The following is an 18,224-nucleotide window of genomic DNA, read 5'->3' as shown; positions in this document are numbered from 1 at the left end:
TATCAAAATTTAAAAAAAAACAGTCAGGCATGAGCTCGATCTCCCTGCAATCTATTTTTTTTCCATTTGAGGTTCTTGCACCTGCATATATCTTTGCATCATCCACATGAGATTGCACACTACCAGATATAGACATAGTGAACAGCTGCAATAAAAACACAATTATCAGTGCAGTTCTGAGTTATCGGATAACTGCTGCATTTGGGCTCAGTGTACAGAGGGAAATCCACCAGGACATCCCTTATTGATTGCTATCCTGCTGGAAACTGTGAATGTCAAGAGAAAATGAGATCAAGATCAACAATAATGGCTGAATTATCTGCTGACAAAATATCTAGATGAACACATGAAGAATAGTCATTTTGATGTGGTACAGGAAAGTCCATAAAGGCCATCGGCTTTGGGGAGAGAAAAAGAGAGGGGAAAAACAGGGAGAAGCAATTATTAGTGCACTATTTGTTATCCTTTCAGGAAATTAAACCCAAAAGTGTGGCGGACAGAAGCTTATGATTGTTAGCAGCAGCTCCCATTTATGTAACATTTCACATAGAAAAATGACCTAAAGCATTTTGCAGAATGATGTTGGAAAAAATGGGCAATGAGCCTAAAAGAAACATCTGAAATGATGACTAAAATCTTGGTCAAAGAGATGAGTTTTAAGAAGAGTCTTAAGAAGGAGAGGTGGTGTTAGTGGCATGCTCAGGCAACAGAAAGTAAAGTAGGACCTAAAGGTAAAATAGAAGAAAGAAGTAATGGGCTTTTGTCAGGAGCCACAGTCAAATACACGCACAGATGGATTCAAAGGAATTTTGGATTACTGTTATGTAGGCCCCCATCTGCCAAGAATGAGGCATGTTAATTTTGCCACATGGACATTAAATTTCAAATTGTTACTGGAAGAAGAGAAGGCCTATGACAAGGGGTTGCCAGGCCCCTGGCTGGAAAGACATTTTTGCATATTAACAGACAGTGCTTGGAACAAAGGAGCTATCCCCTGCTTCAATACAATCCACAAACAGACGTAGTCAAACCACTTAGTCATATGACTAACCTGCTTGGTATTCTGGGTTTTTTTCTGAATTGTACAGTTTGAACTGAGAGCCCGCAGAAAGCTGTTTGCTCCTGGATTGAAAAGACCTCTCCTGGCTGACTCACCACAGCCTCTCCTGTTTGTTCCCATCTCTTTCTCACAAGCCTCTGAATCCACTGAAGACACATGAACCCCAAGAGAGAAAAGTCTCCTACAGAGAACAAGGTTTAAGAAGTATACTGGGCCCCAATGAAAAGCAAAATCTATCTATAATCAAGGACTCTTCATTGAGCACAAAGAACCATAACAACAACTCTTCAGATATTGCCTCAATTCTTTCCACTTTATTTTTTCTTCTCTTTTCTGTCTCTAGTTGCATGTGTGTATTGCGTTTGCATGCTAGCGTGGGACGCAGCATGTATCTAGGCGTTAACCGAATTAGAGTTTAAGTTTAATAAATTTCAACCTTTGTTCTATAAACCTAAGAAACCTGTTAGTGCTGGTTTCTTTGCCTTATAATTGGAAAGCAGTGAACAAGGATTCACCAAGGGGGAGCTAAAACATGATGTGTTTAAAATTAAACCCTGTTACAGCAAGACCAGGTGAAGGCTGAAAGGGAATCCTAGACCTCTTTCTCACCTGGTTGTAGCATTACTATATATATGTTTTATTGGCCTAAAAGGAAAGACAAACTCAGCATCAATAAAATAATAAAGGGTGATTTGTTGCCAAAATGGGATCACAGCTTCTTGGAATGAATAGGAAGCATATAATTCATATTAGATAAAGGTTAGACATTCACTTACACTATGTCTTCCTTTTATTATAGGTATGTAGAAGTTTTTTTGTCCTTTTTTTAAATTGATTTTTTTTCCTGTTTTATTTTTAATGTATTCTGAAATTGGCAAGTGAGTGCTGTAGCCTTATAATAAATGAATATTTTTCACTTGAATGAGAATGTCAATATTGTTTAGGCAGTTTATTAGAATTTCTATTACTTACTTAGTAAATTCAAATATCTGTCATTTTTATGTGATAATGTGACGAGAAATCCACGATTCCCTCAGTGCAAATGCAGTGCAATCATTCCATGCATTGTATAGATTAGAAGCGTTTGCAGCCCATACCCTCAATTCCTGACATTGGTTAAATATATTTTTAAATACTATTTGATCTCCTGTGGTATTGCTTGTACACAAAAGTACCAATATACCTTCCTTACCATGTTTAAATCCTGCTCCCATCGCCGAGCAGTGGCGGGGGGGGTGGTGGTGCTGCCATGAGGCCTCGCCATCGCCAGCTGTATGGTACGGGGCCTACCCGGCAACTCCCAGAACCATTTTCCGGGCCCCCCCACCACAACCCCTGACGTCGGGGGGTTCGGTAAAACTCAGCTCTCTGTCAAATGAACAGGGAGAGGATGATGCGTGTGTTCTGGTACAGACCTGTCTATGTACTGGGGAGGGTAGCTACAAAATGGCTCTTAGGAATTATAATCCAGTTGTAGGCTTTTCTTCACATAATGTGGGATGAATTTTACCAGCCCCTCAATGCTGCTGGTTGCGGCGGGGGGCCGGTAAAATTCTGTGGGGAGAGGCTCGCCTTGACTCGCGACGTCGAGAAGGGCCCGCTGCATATTACCGGCGGCGGGGGGACCTCAGTGCGGCCTCCCCGCTGCCTGGCAGCAGGCCCTACAACTGCATATTAAAATCAACCTTGATATTTAAATTAACTTACCTGCAGGCAATGGCCGTCCCACGCAGATTCTACGACTGCCATTCATCCTTCGCGCGCCTTCGGAACTCCATATGAGTTCCGAGGCGAGAACCTGGTGGGAGGAGGGAGGAATAACATTTTCAGGGTGGGAAGGATGGGGGAAAGGGGAAATCGCATTTTATTAGATGTGGGGATGGTGGTAAGGGGGTTGAAGGGCAAAAGTTAGAAGGTTGGGGGGGGGGGGGGAAGTGCGGGTAGGGAAAAAGGCAAGTGTTTGTCATAATCGGGCATTGAAATGCAGCACCCACCCCCTCTACGTATCGGGGGCAGCTGCTCCGCCCCCCTATTTAAATCATTCCCCGCGTGTAATATCACTGGGGCTCAGGGACGGCGCATCTGCGCGGGATGCATACCGCCCTCAGAGTGCGCCACCACGAATTCGTAAAATTCAGCCCTGTATATGCAGTGTGGCACACCTCTGTTCAGACAGATTCAGGACCCAAGCCCCAGTGAATTGCATGGGGAAGTTATTGGCATGTTTAGAAAATGGAATTCATAAATTGATAGGTAGCAATATGATTTTTCTGATCAGTATTGTTTAATTTTGGTGTTTGTTCTGACCAGTTTTATTTTTAGTACTATATAGTGGATAGGGAGTGAAAATAGTAGCTCAAAACGTTTGTGGTGGATGATGGCAGTTAATTGGTGACTTTCCAGTGCATGAAAAATTTTGTATGAAGAGATTGTAACTTTTCATTGAGATATTAACCAAGATCCTCCTATTTGGCGCCTCATACGGTGAGATGGGACTTCTACCTCTTCAAATGCACTACAGATCCCAGCAAATTTATTGGGATCAGCCTAATTGCATTTCTTTCGCGGACTTGCAGTAAGTGTGATATCGCACTTACATTACTACCTTATTTGGACATGGGTGGAGCCTTGTCCCTACTTAACAGTCTGCTCGCACCTATTCAAGAAAATCTTCCCCGTTTTTTGAATGTTTAGTCGATGGAACATTTGCACCAGTTGGTAAGCTTTATACCCTATGAGCAAATACTTCCCATGCTCTCCAAACACTTTAGTACTATGGATACAGACCAGATTTACTTTTGATAATGTATTGTGCAAATAATATTCTTGCATTTGACAATACATTGTGAAAACGATATTCTTGCACTGGATTTAGGTAAACTTTAAAATCTGTAGTGTCCGTTTTCAAAAAGTCACAACGTCAGTGAGTTTTATTTTGTGCTCAAAGACCATGAAAAACAACAAAAAAAAATGACTTCCATTTATGTGAGACTTAAAACTTCTATTTAAATCTGCTACCTGTCATCTACTTATGTTTGCACTTGTTTTGTTTGGGAGCAGGAAGATGAAAATCAAAGTTAATTTTCTTTGTTTTCAATCACAGTTCCAACAAACATCAGAACATGCCCTCTTCTCCTGCTCTGTGGTGGATGTGTTCTCACAATTGAACCAGAGTTTTGAAATCATTAAGAAGCTGGAATGTCCTGATCCTCAGATAGTGGGACATTATATGAGAAGATTTGCCAAGGTAAGGAATGACCATTTGCAAGGAAAATGGGTGCAAGGACATCTTGCCAATTAACAAAATATTGTTTTACAGTCAAAATTCAGTTTTATTATCAATTAAAATGTGTTCATATAGAAAATTCAAAGACGGAAATTGTTCTTGTGTTTAAACTTTGATAGGTATTAGTGTAGATTTTGTTATTGTAGCCCCAGGATTCCTGCCCAATGTGTGGCAGCATAGGCTTAGCATCTGTCTGCCGCCCAGAGACCCGCTGTGATCTTCTATAATCAGGCTCACTTTCTTGTTCATAGTGGGCTCCTGGCAATTCTTCTAGTGCCACTGAGTCACCTGCTTCAGGTTGTTAGTGAGGTGGAGGGAGGTGATGGAGAGGGAAATCATTGTGGCTCCTACTGCAGGACACCTTTAGTCAGTGATTCCTGGGACTTGCTTAATGCTATTGATTGCCCTGAAATTAATTGGATTTGGCTTTGCAGCCAATTAAATTTTATAGCTAGTTTTCTCCCCCAGCCCACCTTCCCGCGGCCCACCTGCCCTACCATGTACTGCCTCTTAGAAGTGCTGGATGCCTGACACCCAGCCTTGTTAAGGCCTTTAATGATGGGAAGTGTGTCAGGATAATAGCTAGAATAAATTATTTATCATTTAAATGTGTCAGTTGTGAACAGGCATATTCAACATTCTCTGTCACTTCCAGTTGAAATGGCAACAAGTGCTAGGAAGCTGCCACAAAACAGGTGGAAAAAAACAGGAAAACCTGGGACGTTATGGCTGGAAACCTAATAAAAGCCATGATATATGATTTCCTTCATTAATGTGGGACCCATAAAAATGATCATTCTTAACAGAGCAGTGTGCTATGTCTGAGATCTAGTATTGCCCTACTTAATTAATGTAAAGAGCAGGCTAAAACTCTCATTGATGCTTGCTGGACTGAGCACATGATATATGTTAATGTAATTGATGCTTTTTAAACATCCTTACAGCAAAAATATGAGACAGACATGATATTTAGGCAGGAAAATGATAAACTTTAAATAAATTGCACACTGGCTCAGCATTGCAATATCTGCCATTTCTTTTGTCATCCTTTGTTTTTTTTTAAAGAAAGACAAGTTCTTGTGTTCCTCACAAAATTATTTTCTTTTCCAGACTATTAGTAATGTGCTACTGCAGTATGCCGAGATAATAGCTAAGGATTATGCATCATACTGTTCAAAGGAAAAAGTGGTAAATATATATTTTTTTGTAGCATACAAGTACCTTATAATATTAGATTCAAGTAATTTTGGTAAAACACAGCAGATCTGTTAGCATCTGTAAAGAGAAAAGGTGGTATATGTTTTGGATGCAGAACATTTGTTAGAACTGAGAGGATTTTTCACCCAAAATGTCAACTTGTGTTTTCTGTTTACAGGCCTGGTTAATATTTATTCCTCAACCAAAACATTAAACACAGATTACTTGGCCATTATCACATTTCTGTTTGTAAGACCTTGCTGTGTGCAACCTGGCTGCTGCATTTCCTACATTACAACAGTGATTATATTTCAAAAGTATTTAACTGGCTATAAAGCCCTTTGGGATGTCCTGAGGCTGTGAATGGCTCGATATAAATACAAGTATTTTCTTCCTATCATTTCTGTTTGTACTTCAGATGTTCACTATTAGCAGTTTTTTCTTTCATCTCTTGCCAATCTCTTTTACATAGGTACAGATGTCGTCTGTTACTATTCCATAAGGAACAATTTGACTCCTTTTACAAGTCTCGATCTCATTTTTTTTTTGATCTGCATGCATAAATAAATCCAGCACTGCTACTTGTCTAAATCTTCTGTCATTTGCAGGCTCTTGCAACATTCTTTCCTCCGTGTCTTACTGGATCTTTTATACTTCTTAAGTTTGCCTTCTCTTCGCTTTTTATTCTTTGCTATTTTCTTATCCGTTTCTACCTTTCTTCATTTTTTATGTCAGCTTAATTTTCTCCACTCAGTTTAAAAAAAAACATGTTGTGGCAATAAAAGGTTCTACTGTGCAACAAAATGGTAGAGTTTCACTTTATTCACAAGAATATAAAAGAAAAATAAGGAATCTCCTCTGTGTTCTTTGCTTGCTAGTTCACAAATTCAACTGCTGAAAATTCAACTTGCTGAAAGTTTTCTTGGGAACCACTATGCAAGGGTACCAAATATATTAAAAGTTGCGGAAAGGTTTAACTATCAAATATTGTTTCAGGAATTGAAAATGCAAAAGGCTACAGGAAATCTATGGCTCAATCACAATTACAATTTCAGTAAATGTTTTTATGCGCCTAGGAATGATTAAAGAGAATCTAGGAATGCATGCCCTATTAATCTGTTTGTCTCCAGCAGCAGGCCAGTGTTCTATCATCTCATTTTATGGATCAAAATTTAGCACTTGACTAGATACAGATCCCACTGTGTTACTCCTTGTAAGACAAATATGTAGATGAGAAATATGGCTAAGGAATCCAGGCTCCTCTATTTTGAAAACTACCTGCTTAATGGTTGTGCAGGAGTTACTTGTGGGTGACTGTAATTTATAAGAATGTTGTCAATTTTCTAACATCCCTTTTCACTTGAAAATAAAAGGCTGTAACTATAAATAAAATTTACTGATATCATGTTAAACCTTTTGTAGCCATGTATTCTAATGAACAACATCCAGCAGCTTCGAGTGCAACTGGAGAAGATGTTTGAAGCGATGGGAGGAAAAGATGTAAGATCCTGAAATTCTAAATTTTCTTTTACTTTTAAATATTTTGAAGTTAATCATTTATGGAATTATGTTCCTTTTGGCCCTAAATTTCCTTGATGTCTAGCACCATGATTGTGCCAGAAAATAACGCATTTCACTAGTTGAGGGGAGGGGGGTAGTAATGCTCAATGACACCCTTGGAGAGGCGCAGCTGTCGCATGCATAACTCCTCAGAGAGATCCTCGTGGGACCAGTGCGGCCTGTACACATGATACAGATAACACTTGATGGACATCTGTCCTCGACCATGCTGCCTGATTTTCCTGGCCAAGACAAGCTGCTACTGCAACTCCTCTTATGATGTCAGGCCCATGGGGAAAATATCCCTTGTTCGAAGGCAATCTGAGTGCGGGTTTGTTGGTGAGGGAAATCGGTTTTCAAATATCTTTTCTGGGGAAAGTAGAAAGCACTACAGTAAAATGACGTGCAGGTGTCCTTGATTACAAAATGTGAAGGAAGAATTTTAAAACCATTTCTCGAAAGCCTGTAATCAAAAAGTAAAGTTAGGTGCCTTCTGCAGCTCACCAACTCCTCACTTACACTTGTTTGACATATAAATTAACACGATTGCAGGACTGGCATTACCCAGGAAATTTGTACGAGATTGAATAATTAAGCTATGGGAACATACCCTGAGGAGCTTTGACAGACGTTATGCTCGAGACAATTTGTGTTTAGTGCAATAACAGTGCATATGTGGCATAATGCACTAAAAAGCAAATTTCGTCAATCTCTTAATTGCTATAATGGCATAACTGCAGTGTTACTGCCAAAGATTGTGAGGAATTTCACCCCCATTGCTTTACTTAATCAAATTTATTTTCATGTGTTATTTTTTTAGTTCAAAATAGATGTATGGATCCCAGCTTCTAAGCCATTATTGTTTTAACCAAAAATGTTGTTGTGAAACTTTAAACAACTTCTTGCATACTTTTCCCTGTATATTGTCAAAATCAGAATAGAAGTAGAAAGAAAACTGCGTGGAAGCTTTAGAGTTTAGGTGCTATTTCATTACATAAAATATAAATACTATCTCCTTCTAAACTGGTTATTCTTCATGGTTAACTTGTACTGAGAAAGTATCACTCTTCATGACTGCACACAGTCATTTGCTTTTGAGTTGGAGTGCTCACATCTGTCGCGAGCTCTAACTATTAATGATGAGCTTGGTATCTTTTTTTAAAATTCTGTAGTCCAGTATTAGTCTGTCATTCAAAAGGAGCATTGATGTGTGTTGTTTAGTGGCTGTCTTACTGTTCATGGAGATAAATTGTACACTCTGAGCTTAGAAGCACTCAGGTACAGTACTTCAGCTTCAGGATTTTTCATTGATATATTGGTCTGTGGTTCACTTGTGTGGTTAAGAAAGAAACATTAAAATATAAGAAAGGATAGAAGTTAAAAATACCATTTGGCCCATTTTGCTTTTTCCTTCTGTATCTAGTCTTTTTTTTAATTCTCATTTCCTTTCCTACCCACCAAGGTCAGCTTGGCTAGTAGTTTTCTGAATGACAGCAGTCGTAGTCATAGAGAGATACAGCACTGAAACAGGCCCTTCGGCCCACCGGGTCTGTGCCGACCAACAACCACCCATTTATACTAATCCTACATTAATCCCATATTCCCTACCACATCCCCACCATTCTCCTACCCCCTACCTACACTAGGGGCAATTTACAATGGCCAATTTACCTATCAATCTGCAAGTCTTTGGCTTGCATACAATGCATACAATGAATACCTGTTTGTATTTTCAGTTGAATGCTGAAGCCAGTGACATTTTAAAAGAGCTACAGATAAAACTCAATAATGTGCTGGATGATCTCAGCAGGGTGTTTGCACTAAGGTAAGAATTTCAACAAGCTTATAATATTTAAGAGACGTCTCCAATTAAATATAGTCAGACACTGCCCACTTTTTATCGGATGAAGATTATTTTAAATGGTTAGTTTCAAAACCAGAAGTTTCATACCAAACCTCCTAATGTACATTTGGTAGTTTGATAGTCTGGTGTTCTAGCGATTGTTAAAAGTCCTACCATAAAAGGCTATACTAGGGCTAGACAATATGCAGGTGGTTTTGATATCTATCACTTTGACAAATTGTTTTGATAACCAGCAGAATGTTTTCATGTTATCTCATAGGTAATATGTCCAGTGACTTAATGACAATTCCATTGGGATAAGAAATTGTCATTTATTTTAATTAAAATGACTATAAACATGTTTTTTAATGTTTTTCTTGCACTTTAACCCTTACAAAGAAAATTAATGACCTAACACAAAAGACACCAGAGACTAATGTACAGAATTTTACATGTTTAGCTTGGCTTGTTTTAAAATATGATTTATTTATAATGTCATGCTCTTTGGTACTTTCAGCTTTCAGCCTCACATTGAGGAATGTGTGAAGCAGATGGGCGATATTCTCAGCCAGGTGAAAGGAACAGGAAATGTCCCTGCCAGCACTTGTAACAGTGTGGCTCAGGATGCTGACAATGTTCTCCAACCACTCATGGACCTGCTGGATAGCAAGTTAGTCAAGATTTTCTACATTTTTAATTTAAAATGTTTATTGAGCATATCATTGGCTCTGAGAGAGATAGACTTGAACTCTACTCATCTGCATTCAAAATGACCAAATATACAAAATGCCTGATTTTTGTTTTCAGAAAGTCAATGGAAACAAAAATCAGGAGAGGGCCAAAGGTCAAAATTAACCCCTAATCAGGTGTAGTGGGAGGAAGACGTCACACCACGTTGTTATGTAGTCATGATGCTTAGCTACTTCCATGAGCAACACAGTATAGTACCTAAATTTAAGATTGAAGGAAATCTTGGTGTTCCTCTACCGTTATAAAATGAGAAGAATGAAAAGGATCAATTTTGACTATTTAAAATTTTATAACATTACAAAGGAAGATTTCAGTTCCATTGCATTTACCCACCTAGCCAGAATAATGCTTGATGTGGTGTCTCTGAAAAAGGAAAACTTTTAAATTATATTTAAAGGCATCTTATGTACCTGATTATAAATACACCAGGAGCATATTCTAATGAGTTTTGGCTGTGGCTCAGTGGTAGCATGTAGCCTCTGAGTCAGAAGGTTGTGGGTTCAAATCCCACTCAAAAGATTTGAGCACAAAATCTAGGTTGACACTCCATTACAGTACTGAAGGAATGCTGCACTGTTGGAAGTACTGTCTTTTGAGTAAGATATTAAACCAAGGACCCATCTGCCCTCTCAGGTGAATATAAAAGACTCCCTGGCACTATTTCAAAAAGCAGCACAGTCTCCTAGCCAATATTTATTCCTCAGCCAATATCACTTAAAAACAGATTTTCTTATCATTATTATATTGCTGTTTATGGGCCTTGGTGTGTGCAAATTGGCTGTCATGTTTTCTATATTACAAGAGTGACTACATTTCAAAAAAAAAATTCTTCAGCTGTAAGGTGCTTTGGGATGTCATGAGATTGTGAAAGATGCTATATAAATGCAAATTCTTTGTTTCTTTATATCAATAGGAGGATAAAACAGCATAAGTTATGTTTCTTCAAGGAAACTACTGTTCTCTAGTTGCAAAGCCAATCCAACCCCATATCCTCTCTATCAACAACATTGCCTACTTCCCCCTCCCTAATATTGCACATCTCTGCACCTGCCTCCGCCCATCAGCTGCTGAAACCCTCTTCCATGCCTTTGTTACCTCCGGACTCAACTATCCCAAAGCTCTCTAGACTGGTTTCCTACCTTCAATCCTCCGTAAACTTCAACTCATCCAAAATTCTTCTGCCCGTATCCTAACACACACCAAGCCTTGTTCATACATCACCCCTGTGTTCACTGACCTTTATTGGCTCCCGGTCTAGCAATGCCTTAGATTTAAAGTTCTCATTCTTGTGTTTAAATCCCTTCATATCCTCGTCCCTCTTTACCTCTCTGACTTCCTCCATCCCTTATACCCTCCCTGCGCTCCTTCTATTCTGGCCTCCTGCGCAACATAGATTTCCATTGCTGTACCTTTGGCGGTCATGTCTTCAGCTGCCGAGGTCATAAATGCTGTAATTCCCTCCATAAACCTCTCTACCACCCTCTCCAACCTTAAGACGCTCCTTAGAACCTACCTCTGTGACTAAGTTTATAGTCGTTTATCCTGATATCTCTTCATGTGGGTCAGCATCAAATTTTGTTTGATCACACACCTGTGAACTGTCCTAGAACATTTTTCTAAGTTGAAGGTGCTATATAACTGCAAATTGTAGCAGTTACCAGATGAAATATTGGTGCGTGTTTGCTTCCTCTTCCAGTTTGACACTCTTTGCAAAGATCTGTGAAAAAACTGTGCTGAAGCGTGTCCTAAAAGAATTATGGAGGATTGTAATGAACACAATGGAGAAAACTATTGTCTTACCACCTTTAACTGATCAAACGGTGAGTAGCAACTTCTGAATTTAAATCAGTATTTCTGGCATAATGACCCTACCCAGCAAATTAATGTAGCACAACCGAAAAATTATTGTATTGATTCATCGGGCTGAATTTTACTAGCCCCTCGACGTTGGGGGTTCATGGCGAGGGGGGCCAGTAAAATACTTGCAGGAGCAGCCTGCCACAGCCCCCAAAGCCAAGAAGGCCTCGCCACATTTGACCGGCGGTGGCGAGGCCCACCCCTTCCACCAAGCGGCTAGTCCTTTATTTAAATATCAAAATTAATTAAGATAAGATGCTAATCACCTTACCTGGTCCCAGTGGCCGTCCCACGCAGATTTTATGGCCGCCAGCCGCAACGCACGCGCCTTTGGAACTCTGTACGGAGTTCCGAGGCGAGACACTGGTGGGGAGGAGAGAGGACTAAAGGGAGGGGAGAGGACTAAATTATCAGGGCGGGGGAGCAGAGAAAACCTTTTTTAGTGGTTGTGGGATTGGTGAGAAGGGGTCGAAGGGCAAATGTCGAGGTTGGGGGGGAAAGTGTGGGTTGCTAATAAAGTTCCTTTTGATGATAATGCGCCGTAAACAAACATTGGTGGGGTGGGATGGTGAATGGGCCTCCAGTAATGCTTCACAATATATCTTTAAATATAAAAATTTCTCCTAAAGGCTTGCAGCCCTTTAAAAATGGTGCCGGCATTTGCGCAGTGGTGCCGGACGCCGTTGCCGGGGACACAGTGGCTGCCCTCTCTATGTCATCAGGGGCAGCTGCTCTGCCCCCTCCCTTTAAATGAGTCCCCGCACGAAATATCGCAGGGGCTCAGCAGCGGCGCTTCCGTGTCGGAAGGCTGCCAACTTCAAAGTGCACCGCTGCAATGTGCAGCAGGCTAATAAAATTCAGCCTATCAAGTCTGTAGAAAAATAAAATGGCCAATCAAGTTAATTTTAAAATATCATATACTGTTAATAATCTCCATACTTGTAAAAGTGTACCTAAAAGTTCAGTGTACTCTTTATCACAAGTCAAGAAGAAGCTGCAGTAGATATAGTCATAATAAAATGCGTATAGGAACAATAACTCACCACAGGGATTGGGCTGGTTGCCCTGATACTTGCTAATGCATGAGCTGAATTGGGACATTGGTTAAATATAAATGCTAGAAGAGTGCATTCTGTTCCAATCATTGTAAGCATTGCTTTTATTTAGCAATACTAAAATTGTGACCAAAATAAAGCAACAAGTTCTCACAAGTTTGGCTTGGGTAAAGAAATGGGGAAAAACATTGCTAATCTAAATTAATTTCCAGTTGATATCTTGATTGTTTTAAAAGCTTGTTTGCACGTATGTTTTAATTCTCCCTTGAATATATTCTGCCTTGGAAAAAAGTGAAAAAAAATTATTAATTGCTTAGCTGCCAATAATTTAATGTTCACGAAGACTTTTGACATTTTTTGCATCAAGAGATTAGAATTTTGTTCATAGTATGGGTATAGATATAACATATGGTCTTTATTTTGTGTAAATCTATTTTTTTTCATTAAACAATGTAATCAAGATTTGTTTGAAAGGGCAGAAGTTTAAGAAATCTTAATGCTTAACAGTGGTCTCTATTGACACACTTTTACTGATTTTTTGATCATTAAAACCTTCAGATCTCAGTCTATAAGTTTTTTAATCTAACCACAGGGCTTTAATGTTGAACAACTTTCATTAACAAGGTTGTAAACTCAACTTATTTGAAAAGTTGCATTAAACTAGAAAAGTAATATGCTGGTCTGATTATCATTTTCTTTAATTATTCTGCTCTCTGATAATGGCAGATGATTGTAAGTACAGCACTATGTGTCTGTCTGTCTGTCTGCTGTGCGTTCAGTAGAATCAGCCAGTATTGTTGTGTGTGGCTGCGCTCGTCAGTGTATGCTGCCACAAGCTGATGCACATGGCTGACTCTGGTTAATAATATCTACCTTTGCTAGGCTCCTGTACCTGAAGTTTCCCTTGTTTTGTCAATTGAATGTTTGCTCCTTTTGGATTTAAAAAGTCTGTTCGAAGTGTGTTGTATGTTTACAGCTCAGTGCTGGATGTGCATATCAAGGAAATGCCCATCTAAGTAAAAGCTAACTGCTTGTCTTTGTTGAAATGTTATTATGTGTATCAGTTGCTACCACTGTTTAATTAACAGCTGCAATATATGTGTTTTGAACCTGCTGGCTGATTCTTTTTCTGTAAGAGATACCCGTTCAGATACCATGCTGAAATGCATCTGCAGTCATATTTTGTTCATTATGCATAATAAGAGCTGCTAATAATGAGCGCTGCAATCTTATTCCAAAATTGTTTTCTAAACTCAGTACAAATATGACATTCTGTGCTCTTAGTTGCTTTGATTATTGATAGTGAATAATAAGTTTGATAGTTAAAATATTAGAATAATATAATCGCAGATTAGAAATAAATACAATTATAGCTTATCTGATGCAGCCATAAGAATAGTTATCTTGAGCTGATGTAGCTGAAAGGCACAGGCTATCCCTTCCACCACCACATTTTTTTCCCCTTTATTACCCTTGCTTGGTGGAGTACAATTCTACAGGCCCTAGCAGCTCTCTGACACCTCACCCAAGTGGTCATTTATTATGTAAATCTCGGTAGTGAGCTTATGTAGGCTATTTGACACTGTTCTCAGATGCCCACAGACATACAACAAACTCAATCTGTAAAAAGTCACATCAAGCACACATCATGAACAGTAAATTCAAATTTGGTTTTAAAATCAAATGGGAAACCCAAATATCATGTAGTACGCACACACTTGGGCATACACATCGCAACTGTAAAATTAAATGCACCTTTTGCTGGCGATTTTAGTGACGTTTGGCTAATTTTAAAAAAAAAATTTTATGCATAATTTTCGTAGGCCTGTCCAGTTGTACAAAACCTATGGAATTTTTTTTTAAAGCATCTTGCAATTAACTAATTGTAATTGTTTCATATAATGGCTGTAACAGGATCTTGTAGAACAACTTGAATTTCTGAGAAACATCTCCAGTGAAAAATGTAAACGACATATTTTTGAATGTTGTGTTCAAATTAACGTACCTAAGTTATTCATCTGGTACCCCTAAAAGTAATCATGAACCTAACTTCAGCAAAAAACTTCTAAAGCCTGAATTGTCCACATCTGCCTTTCAATTTAGCTCATTAGCTGTAATTAAGATAGATTGAGTAATTCTTGATAAATTTAATATTACAACCTTTAACCCAATATATAAATCTTACTAATAAAGGCTACAGACCTTTATGAGGATACCTGCAAGTTAAATCACCCCTCTTACAAATAATTGTTTTGATATTTTGTCACGATGCAAAATAAATTTAGCACAGTGCATTAAGAGTTAAGTTCTGATCAGTATGTGCACACTTCAGTGACATTGCGTATGACTCAATCAGCCAGAGCTTGAATCTGAGCATTCATGCAGATTCATGTAAACTTATTCTTATCAGGAAAAATTTCAGCATTTCTTGTCTAGACTGCTAGATAAAGCAAGCTTTGTGTAATGCTTAATTCTGGAGAAGGAGGAAATGTGTTAGCTCCAGTCCAGTAGTGCAGAAATACACCTAAAATGGCTAATTATTAAAAGTTATGGACTGTGGGTGGGGAGAAACTAGAGATTCAGACTATACATTTCTCTCAGCATTTTATCTGTAAGAGGAAGGAATTAACTTGCAGGTATCTTTACAAAAGTCTATAACCTTTATTAGTAAGATTTATATATTGGGTTGAAGGGTGTAACATTGGTCTGGATTTTGCTCTCAGTGAACAGCACTCATACTGGTTGGAGTCATACCTAGCACAAAGGATGGTTGTGGTTGGTGTAGGCCAAACATCTAAGTCCCAGGACATCATTGCAGGAGTTCCTCAGGGTAGTGTCCCAGGCCCAACCGTCTTCCACTGCTTCATCTGTGACCTTCTCTCCATCAGAAGGTCAGAAATGTTGATGTTTGCACTGTATTCAGTACCATTCACGACTCCTCAGATACTGAAACAGTCCATTTCCACATGCAACAAGGCTTGGGCTGATAAGTGGCAAATAACATTCATGCCACACAAGTGCCAGGCAATGACCATCTCCAACAAAAGAAAATCTAACTATCTCCCCTTGACATTCAACAGCATTACTATCGCTGAATCCCCTACTGTCAACATCCTGGGGGTCATCATTGACCAGAAACTTAACTGGATCAGCCACACAAATACAGAGGCAGGTCTGTGGCAAGTAACTCACCTCTGACTCCACAAAGTCTGTCCACCATCTGCAAGGCACAAGTCAAGAGTCTGATGGAATAGTCTCCATTTGCCTGGATGAGTAAAGCTCCAATAACACACAAGAAGCTCAACACCATCTAGGACAAAGCACCCCACTTGATCGGCACCCCTTCCACCACCTTTAAACATTCACTGTCTTCTCCATCAGTGCACAGTGGCAGCAGTGTGTACCATATATAAGATGCACTGCAGCAACTTGCCAAGCCTCCTTTGACAGCACCTTCCAAACCCGCGATCTTGACAACCTAGAAGGACAAGGGCAGCAGATGCATGGGAACACCACCACCTGCAAGTTCCCCACCAATCCACACACCATCCTGACTTGGAACTATATCACTGTTCCTTCACTGCCGCTAGGTCAAAAACCAGGATTCCCTTGCTAATAACACTGTGGTGTACCTACACTACATGGACTGCAGTAGTTCAAGAAGGCGACTTATCTGCACCTTCTCAAGGGCAACTAGGGATGAATAACAAATGCTGGCCTTGCTAGCGACGCTCACAGCCCACGAAAAAAAAAATGACAGTTGTCCACAGACATTTTGCAGGCTAGTCAGCGGAGATTTCCAGTAATCCAGCAACTTTTGCAGCATGGCACCCTTTCCAGGGGATCTCTGTCATCTGTGAACAGAGCAAGCAACATCAAACCTCTTCAACAATTAAATTGAAGTATCCTCACCTGAGAAATGCAGAGTCCAAACTAGAAAGTATAAAACATGAAATATAAATGAGATTTAAATGATGTACAGAAAACAAAAAAGGGGGAAATACAGATGGAATTAAGGACTAAAGATGAGATTAATACAACATTTTTTTAAATTCATATTTGCAACATTAATTTTCTTTGGGAATGAGACCCTGCACTTGTAAAATTTATTTTTCAGGGCCAGAGAGGTTGTTCAGCAGTAATTACCACTTTTTGTACCATTAAAACCTCACTTGCTCCTAATTGCACCAGCCTTAACTTTTTCAGTTGTCTTAAGTGCAGAACTAGTGGGTAAGTGCTGCGAGTTCATGCCATTACACTGGTTTCAGTGCCGAATCTATCAATGAAGACTGTAACAACGCACACTGTGGAAGATCGGGGTAACTCTTGACAGCAACTTCTGGATTTCTGCTTGACTGTGCCGGTGTGGATGCCAGAATTGCTGTCAGATTTACTCTGTAATAAAGGTGAGTGCTAATAGCCTCGGTGTTGTTATTGTAGCGAAATCTGGGCCAATAAATTGCCCTTGTGAATTACTATTAATTTATCTTCACTATGGCTAATAAGCAAAATTGTTAGACAACTGTGGGAGTTTCAGGCTTCAGAAGCTTTTTTAGCAGTGTAGATTTTGATTGGCCATTATCTGGACGGTTAAAGATGATACTATACATTATTTCACAAGCAGAACCAGGCACTGGAACTATGTATTTGGTTCATTCTGATGTTTGGTGGCAAAGGGTTTTGGAGATGTTGGCAAGTTAAATGCAGGAAGATCCCAGGACCTTTGATTTATTGTCTTACTGCATAGGTTACGGAGTGTTTTTACAGGAGACATTTTGAATTTGAGTTTATTTCATTTTTCCCAAGTCACAGTAAATCATGAAAGTACTCCAGCTAAACAGACAAAACCATGAAGCTTTCAGGTCTAAAGCTTGCCAGCAGTCTTGATGAGAGTGCTTTGAGTGAATTTCTGCCTAAGAGTCAATGATGTCTTGCTCAGTTTTGTTTATCTTTGTCCTTCAAGAACAAAGCTTAATTAAAGGACAGTAAATCTTTGTCATAATGACAATAGTACCTTTTCCATACTGCATAAAGTTACAAAACCTGTTTTGCTTTAGTTCAGATGTAACAACTGCATTGTATTAGATCATTATCTCTTAACCAATACTTATAAGATATGAGATTGAGCTTTGTCCAGACAGAATGAATAGCAATCTGATGCTTGATTAGTGACCATATATGGAATGATTTCACAAGGCTTTATTATTATTCCAGTGGATAAAGGGAGAGATTAAAATTAAATTGAAGATGACATGATAAAGTTGGGACTAACAAATGCCAGCCTTGCTGAATGTTGGTCTCAAGTAGAGAATTATGGGTTCAAAGCCACTTTGGCAACTTGAGCACGTGATCTAGGCTGGCACTACAGTGCAGTACTGAGGGAGTAGGAGGTGCCGTTTTTAAATTTAGACATTAAACCGAGGCCCCAACTGCCTGCATAAAAGATTCTATGGTGATATTTAAAGAAGAGCAGGGAATTCTCCCACTGTGCTAGACAACACTTATTCTTCAATCAACATCACTGGAACAGACTTTTTGATCATTGGCCTAAATTCTGTTTGTGACGCCTTACCACATGTGAAGTGGCAGCAGTGTTTGCCTACATGACAATAGTGA

General features: G+C 39.3%; 1 protein-coding gene across 1 annotated transcript in view; it reads left to right on the top strand.

Moving 5' to 3' along the window:
• The window catches only part of LOC137351442 (protein unc-13 homolog A-like), a 281,799-nt gene that overhangs the window by 228,709 nt on the left and 34,866 nt on the right, over positions 1-18,224 (top strand). The window contains 6 exon segments of the mRNA XM_068015888.1: positions 4,164-4,307; positions 5,457-5,534; positions 6,966-7,043; positions 8,840-8,928; positions 9,464-9,616; positions 11,393-11,516. Coding sequence (XP_067871989.1) covers positions 4,164-4,307; positions 5,457-5,534; positions 6,966-7,043; positions 8,840-8,928; positions 9,464-9,616; positions 11,393-11,516 — 666 coding nt within the window.

This window comes from Heterodontus francisci, chromosome 36 (assembly GCF_036365525.1).
Source record: "Heterodontus francisci isolate sHetFra1 chromosome 36, sHetFra1.hap1, whole genome shotgun sequence".
Taxonomy (NCBI): Eukaryota; Metazoa; Chordata; class Chondrichthyes; order Heterodontiformes; family Heterodontidae; genus Heterodontus; species Heterodontus francisci.
Note: the sequence above shows the minus strand (reverse complement) of the source record. Positions and strands in the feature narration are given on the sequence as shown.